Source organism: Nicotiana tomentosiformis, chromosome 11 (assembly GCF_000390325.3).
Source record: "Nicotiana tomentosiformis chromosome 11, ASM39032v3, whole genome shotgun sequence".
Classification (NCBI taxonomy): Eukaryota; Viridiplantae; Streptophyta; class Magnoliopsida; order Solanales; family Solanaceae; genus Nicotiana; species Nicotiana tomentosiformis.
The window spans coordinates 94,765,540-94,773,499 of record NC_090822.1 but is presented as its reverse complement, the minus strand read 5'-3'; the positions used below and the strand labels follow the sequence as shown (position 1 = coordinate 94,773,499).

Here is a 7,960-nt window from a genome sequence, read left to right as displayed (position 1 = left end):
AAACACTAATCTTAGTAGAATGAACAGTGAAACAAAGAGAAGGCAGTCATAATAATCAATAAGTACTTCATAGAAATACAAAGAAAACACCAAGTAAGGATCACATAGTTTCCAATTCATTCTTTCTATCTTTTTAGATTAATAATCTTTAGTGCCAAGCCACAACTCACAATGCCACCGTATTTTTACACGGAGTCCGGTCTCGGCCCGACCGGCTAAGCCATCTCAAGTGAGACATATACATATCCACAATGTAATTCAATAATTCCAATACAAATGCCACCATGTGTACAGCATGGCATCCGATCTCAGCCCGATCGGCTAAGCCATCTCACTTGAGACATAACCTCTTTCAACTGTCCACTCAATTCACATTTCTTTCCCATCTTCATTACATGGCACAAACAACCTCATTTATTAAGTAGTTCTTGGCACTTGGGCACATTTTACAATTCAAGTCTTTCCCTTTTTATTTATTCAAATAACATCATCATTCATGTCGATAAGTACCATCACATAAGGCATTTCACACATAAGGGAAGGAACTTGGAAAATCCTAATTACATTCTCAAATAGCATGATGACATGGTAACTGTCACGCCCCAAACTAGGGGAGGCACGACTGGCACTCGATACTGTATTCGATCGAGTTAGCCACTAAACATACTAGCTAACTAGACTGGGGGCCCAACAAATCGGGCAGTACAACATTTGAAATACTAAGCCTGGACCGTAAGGTTATGACATGAATAACAATAAGCCATATAAACATAGGTAGACAAGCCAAAATAATAAAATACTAGCTGGCCGACGAGGCCGCGACTGAAGACATACATGCCTACACACCTATATATACATGCCAAGCCTATGGGCTGAAGACTGAAAGCAGCAAAAAAAAGAAACCCAGAATATTGTGTCCACAATAGCCTCTAAGAATATCATAAGCAATGTCGGGATAAGGCCCCAACTATACCCAAACTGTACAACAAAAGTAACCATCCTATGAAATCTCCAGGAAGAGGTGGAGCTTACCAACTCACAGCTGAACCCCGAAATCCTAGCGGAGGGGTCGATCAGAGTCCCTACCTGGACCTGCACGCACGAAATAAAAAATGCAATGTCCCCAGGCAACGGGACATCAGTACGAATAAAAATGTACTGGTATGTAAGGCAGAAAGTAGAATCATACATAGCTGATGTAAAAAGGTAATAAAGATACCACCTGACACTAAAACTCTGATAGCCTCCATGGCCGACATCCGACCTCATAGTAATAAAATATGTATGGTATGCTCGTGTAATCGTATGTCGTGAATACATATATATTGATTTAAATGCATGACATACCCAACCAAATGCTAGCAATGGCGGTCTCTCCCGATAGCTAACCGGTATCATATTGCCAACCTGTGGCCATCTGTACAATATATATAGTCTTTCGGGCAAATAGGCCCCTTACCTCCGATTATAGCTCAAAGTCCATGCATAATATGTCATGTATGATATGAACTTTGAATGCACATAATAGGCTATAACAAGAACTTAGCCAACCTTGGCTCATTGGTACTCTTATTCTCATAATCTCATAATCACCTTCGTATCGCATACAAATGTCTCGTGGAACCTCATATCTTTTTTAATAAGTTTGAAAACTTAACTCGACTTTTAGAAAGATAACTTAACTTTGAATATGTTCATAAAAAGCTTAAGGTGCTTCACTTAGTCCTTATACCTGATTTCTTGATAATTAGTAAAAGAAAGTATTTCAAAAAAATCAAATGTTTTAGTAGTTTAAACATAAAAATTATATTTGAAAATTTTGAAATAGACGTGTCACTTTAGAGATTTTAAAATACACTTTAACAAGGAAGAAGGACTGATCGCAAATACTAAATGCCTTTATTTTTAAGTCACACAACCCAAAGACGAATAAGAATTCATATATATGGACATATATTTAAGAAAGTCGACAAAATGACATATATAGATGTCGAATACCCTTTTTAACCGAACGAGTGGAATATCAACCTAATAGCATCATGAAAATACTTCAGCTATGATACCAATGCCTTTCACAGAAGGTCTTTCTAGCAACAGAATAGTAAAATATCACATTTGGCGTCTTAGGAATTTCCCAAAATTCGTGCTAAAAGGAAGGACGAAGCTTAGCCTTAACATACCTCTCCAACGAACGTCCGAATGTCTGTAGTTCCTTCACGAAAGTTGTTCCTTACGTCTTAAGCTACGAAACCACTATATATATGCAGCTTATACGCACCTATAAATAGTTCATAAATGCGTTTAAATCGACAGATTTGCCATATGACCCTAACTTGACGAAACACCCGTAGAACTTTGTAAAAACGATCATAAAAGAGTCCCAAGATGATTACCTTGGCAAACCAAGTATAAATCCTGAAGAACCATCAAGAACAACAATTTTCTATCTTCCAAAAATAGCTCCAAACACAGCTAATAGAAGAGGAAAATGATTGCAAAGCGTAGAGATTGCGCTTCTAGTCACGAAGGCAAACTTTAACGATAGAAATCATTAAAAACGCACCTTAATCGCTCAAGAACATCATGAAACCCTCTCTTAAGATTTCTCACTGTTTTGGGACGAAGATGAAATGTTTTGGGGTCTTAAAAGTCGGATTTTCCGATTTATACTACTTGTTTGACCCGACCCGGTTCGCGACCCGATTTCAGCCCGGACAGTCCGCGGTAAAGCAGTCATAACTTTTTACTTCAATGTCTGTTTGATGTGAGATTTCTTTGGTTGCAAACTAGACTCGTAGACCTTCGATTTGGTAGGTTGTGGGTCCCATAACTCTTTATATATTGGGAGAAATGATCTGATACATTTGACCCAAAGTTTAGAAAATTTATTAGAGAAATTTACGATAACTTTTGCCGACCTTTATTTCGCAACTTGCTTGACTCCAAAACTTAACATGTGACCAGTGTGATATTATAATACCTCATAACACATTATTCTTAGCATATTATACACTCTTAGTCTTATCCCACAGGTGCAAGTTAACTTAAACCTTCCAAACGCGCGGGGTGCTACCCGAGCCATTTCTTTAACCATGAACCTTTGTTTATGGGATTCCTTTGACTTAAAGCTTTAGTTTAGTTACTTGATATTACCACACATTTTCAGTATTATTCTCCCAATGTACTATACCCAATCATATATGCCTAATATAACCACGCCACGTTACGTATATTACGTAAGAGAAGAGAGAAACACCTAGGGTCTCACAATCTCCCCCCTTAAGAACATTCGTCCACGAATGGGTCAAGTCAATTCCTTGTTTTCATTTCTTGTCCACTAATACGTTATTTGCGAGGCTATATTTGTTACATTTGCAAAGCATAAATCAAATTCTGAAGATTCTAACTACTAGGCTTCGTATAGCTATCTCGCAATAAAAAAAATTAAATTGCACTTTCAAGTCATTTAAAATCCAATTAAGTTGCTGTAAAGAAATAATTGGCAATTATTTAAATGCGACTCACCTTAAGTCATAAATAGGTGGGGGTACTTCTTCCTCATTTCCTCCTCAGCTTCCCAGGTCATTTCCTCGATGTTGTTATTTCGCCATAACACTTTCACGGAAGCCACTTCTTTAGTTCGAAGCTTCCTTACCTGCCGATCTAAAATAACTACTGGTACCTCTGCATAAGATAAGTCTTCAGCAATGTGAATATCCTCAATGGGCGTAATACGTGAAGGATCTCCAATGCACTTCCGCAACATAGATACATGAAACACACGATGGACTGCTTCCAATTCTAAAGGCAAATCAAGCTCGTACGCCACCCTACCAATCCTCCGAATAATCTTATACGGTCCAACATACCTAGGGCTGAGCTTCCCCTTCTTTCCAAATCGCATGACGCCCTTCATAGGCGATACTTTCAGGAAAAACCAATCTCTACATCAAACTCTAAGTCGCGTCGTCGAACATCTGCATAAGACTTTTGCTGACTTTGTGCTGTACGCAGCCGGTCTCTAATAAGTTTTACCTTTTCCATTGCTTGCTGGACTAAGTTAGGACCTAGCAACTCTGCTTCCCCGACCTCGAACCAACCGATCGGCGACCTACACTTCCGCCTGTATAGTGCTTCATAAGGAGCCATCTGAATACTAGCTTGGAAGCTGTTATTATAAGCGAACTTAATAAGAGGTAGATGATCATCCCAACTTCCTTTAAAATCTAGCACGCAGGCACGTGACATATCCTCAACTGTCTGAATAGTACGCTCTACCTGTCCATCAGTTTGCGGATGAAAAGCGGTGCTAAGATTTACCTGCGTGCCTAGACCCTTCTGAAAAGATTTCCAAAAATATGCTGTAAATTGAGCCCCTCGATCAGAGATAATAGATATTGGCACTCCGTGAAGGTGAACAATCTCTCGAATGTAAAGCTTGGCATAATCCTCGGCTGAATATGTCGTCCTGACTGGCAGGAAATGAGCAGATTTTGTAAGCCTATCAATAATTACCCAAATAGAATCATACCTCCGTGGAGTGCGAGGCAAACCAGTGATGAAGTCCATATTTATCATGTCCCATTTCCATAATGGAAGCTCAATACACTGAGTTAGGCCTCCAGGCCTCTGATGTTCGGCTTTAACTTGCTGGCAGTTGGGACATTGGGCTACCATCTCCGCGATATCTTTTTTCATTCCATTCCACCAATAGATCTGTCGAAGGTCCCGATACATCTTTGTCGCTCCGGGATGAACTGCATATCTAGAATAATGGGCCTCCGAAAGAATCTTGGCACGGAGCTCTCCTACTGACGGTACACATAAGCGGCCCTGGTATCTAAGGACTCCATCTCCAGTTAGCTCAAATAAAGGTTGTCGCTGCTGTGGAATACTTTCCCTCAGTTTTATAAGCTCAGGATCCTCGTGTTGTCGCTCTTTCACTTCAATAACAAAAGAAGATTTTGCCGTATTCTGAACGAGAATGCGTCCACCCTCTGCATCTACCAAACACACCTGCAAACTAGCTAGCTGGCATAGATATTTGGTCATCTTGACCTTATCAGCTTCAACATGGCTTAGACTGCCCATGGACTTCCGGCTAAGGGCATCAGTAATAATATTAGCTTTGCCGGGATGATATAAAATATCAATATCATAGTCCTTTAGTAATTCTATCCATCTTCTTTGTCGTAGGTTCAGCTCCCTCTGTTTAAATAAATACTGAAGGCTCTGGTGGTTGGTGAAAACATCAATATGAACCCCATATAGATAATGCCGCCAAATCTTTAGGGCAAATACAACTGCGGCTAACTCAAGATCATGCGTAGGATAGTTCTGTTCATGTTTTCGCAACTGTCTGGAGGCGTACGTGATAACCTTACCATGCTGCATAAGAACACAACCAAGGCCAATTCTCGAGGCATCACAATATACAACATAACCCTCGGTGCCATCCGAAAGAGTCAAGACAGGTGCCGTAGTAAGCCTTTTCTTTAGTTCCTGAAAAGTTTGTTCACATGCCTCAGTCCACTGAAACTTAGCTCCCTTATGTGTCAGTTTCGTCAATGGTGCAGAGATAGAGGAAAATCCCTCCACAAACCTTCGGTAATACCCTGCCAAGCCTAAAAAGCTACGAACCTCTGTCGGATTCAAGGGCCTCGGCCAAGTTATCACAGCTTCAATCTTTTGGCCATCAACCTTGATACCATCGCCGGTAATAACATGACCAAGAAAAGCTATAGAAGTTATCCAAAATTTACATTTAGAGAATTTAGCATATAACCTGTAGTCCTGGAGAGTCTGCAATACAGCTCGCAAGTGGTCCGCATGCTCGGCTTCCGATCGCTAATATATCAGGATGTCGTCAATAAACACAATCACAAATTCATCCAAGAATGGTTTGAATACCCGGTTCATAAGATCCATAAAGGCAGCTGGGGCATTTGTAAGCCCGAAAGACATAACAAGGAATTCAAAATGGCCATACCTCGTCCTAAATGCTATTTTTGGGATATCAATATCCCTGACTCGTAGCTGATGATAACCGGATCGCAAGTCGATCTTCGAAAAGCATTTGGCACCTTGTAACTGGTCGAACAAGTCATCAATCCGTGGAAGAGGATACTTATTCTTGATAGTGACTTTATTTAGTTGCCTGTAGTCAATGCACATCTGCAAGGACCCATCTTTCTTTCGAACAAAGAGTACCGGAGCACCCCATGGGGATGTACTTGGCCTAATAAAGCCTTTATCGAGCAAGTCCTTCAGTTGTTCCTTCAATTCCCTTAGCTCTTCAGGAGCCATTCTATAGGGAAGAATGGATATAGGCTGCGCATCAGGAAGCAAATCTATAACGAAATCAATTTCCCTTTCGGGGGGAATTCCTAGAAGCTCATCAGGGAATACCGTCGAGAATTCATTCACAATAGGAACCGACTGAAGAGTCGCTGGCTCCTTATCTATATCCCTAACATGAACCAGATGGTATATACAACCTTTAGCAATAAACTTCCGAGCCCTAAGGTATGAAATAAACTTACCCTTGGGCGTGGCTGCATTACCTTTCCATTCAAGGACAGGCTCACCAGGAAAATGAAATCGGACCAACTTTGCACGACAATCAATATTAGCATAACAAGCTGCCAACCAATCCATACCCATAATGACATCGAAGTCTAGCATAACCAATTCAACTAAATCAACAGAGGTTGGACGGTCATTAATTAACGCTGTACAATCTCGATAGACATGATTAGCTACAATAGAGTCGCCAACTGGTGTAGACACCTCAATTGGCTGTGGCAACAACTCAGATCTCATGTCAAGCTTACCAGCAATAAATGGAGTAATATATGAAAATGTAGAGCCGGGATCCATCAATGCATAAATGGCATGAGAATGTATTGTCAATATACCTGTGACAACATCTGGGGATGCCTCTGAATCCTGTCGGCCTGTGAGTGCATAAAAGCGGTTTTGGCCACCACTAGAACCTGAGGTGTCTCCTCCACCTCTCCCCCTACCACGGCCCTGAGTAGACCGTGGACCTGGTCGGGGAGCACGGAGTGAGGGCGAAGAGGCTGCTGTAAATCCTGAAGGCTGAGCTGGTGTACCTCTGCCTAACCCCGGGCACCAGCTAATATAATGTCCTGTCTGCCTACAATGAAAACATGCACTCGAACCCTGTCTACATTGCCCGGTGTGCAGCTTACCGCACTGAGTACATGGAGGAGTAAGCTATCTCATCTGTGCAGAACGCTCCTGTCGATGGCCCTCAGGTTGGCCTGAGCTCTGCCCCGGTCCTGACTGAATATAACGATCAAACCGCTGGCCCTGCATCTGTGGTGGGAAACTACCTGCTGACCGAGGTGGATATCGATGGAGTGGGGGCCTAAAATCAACTCGTGGCTCCCTATAAGACCCCATAGTACGAGCCCTCTTACTCTGCTCCCTATCCCTGCGAGTATCACGAATCCAACGGGAAAGGTTCTCTGTAGTCTGAGCGAAAGCCTGTATGCGGGAAATATCTACATCATCCAATAGGGATGCAACCCTACAGTCTCTAATCAGATGATCCCCCAAACCATCCACATAATGATGAACTCTAGCCCTCATGGTACGTACTATATCTGGTGCATACCTTGCCAAAGAATTAAACTTATGGCTATAATCCCTCACACTCATATCCCTCTGCTTTAGGCTAAGAAACTGGTCAAGATGGGCCTCCCGAACCTCCCATGGCAAATAATGGGCTAAAAAGCCTCAGAGAAGTCCTCCCACTCTGCTGGCGGAGCATCAGGTCCTCTAGATCTCTCCCATGCCTCATACCATAGGACGGCTACATCACGTAGTCGAAAAGAAGCCAACTCCACAGCCTCGGTGACAGAGGCATGCATCACCCTCAATATTCTATACATATGGTCTATAAAGTCCTGGGGATCCTCAGTGGAACTGGATC

General features: G+C 41.9%; 1 protein-coding gene across 1 annotated transcript; it reads right to left on the bottom strand.

The window, feature by feature from the left end:
* Positions 1-3,927: 3,927 nt before the first annotated feature.
* On the bottom strand, positions 3,928-7,686 carry LOC138901877 (uncharacterized). The gene is made up of 6 exons (XM_070189674.1): positions 7,310-7,686; positions 6,611-7,159; positions 6,234-6,469; positions 5,385-5,738; positions 4,896-5,126; positions 3,928-4,472 (listed from the first exon to the last, which is right to left on the bottom strand). The coding sequence occupies exons 1-6, from the start codon at positions 7,684-7,686 to the stop codon at positions 3,928-3,930; spliced, it is 2,292 nt and encodes a 763-aa protein (XP_070045775.1).
* Between the last annotated feature and the right edge of the window lie 274 nt (positions 7,687-7,960).

Coding starts and splice junctions, on each gene's coding strand:
- LOC138901877 (XM_070189674.1), bottom strand. CDS start 7,686: ATGAGTGTGAGGGATTATAGCCATAAGTTTAATTCTTTGGCAAGGTAT. Junction 7,160..7,309: donor CGGTTTGATCGTTATATTCA/GTCAGGACCGGG, acceptor TTTTCATTGTAG/GCAGACAGGACATTATATTA. Junction 6,470..6,610: donor AATATTGATTGTCGTGCAAA/GTTGGTCCGATT, acceptor GGTTCATGTTAG/GGATATAGATAAGGAGCCAG.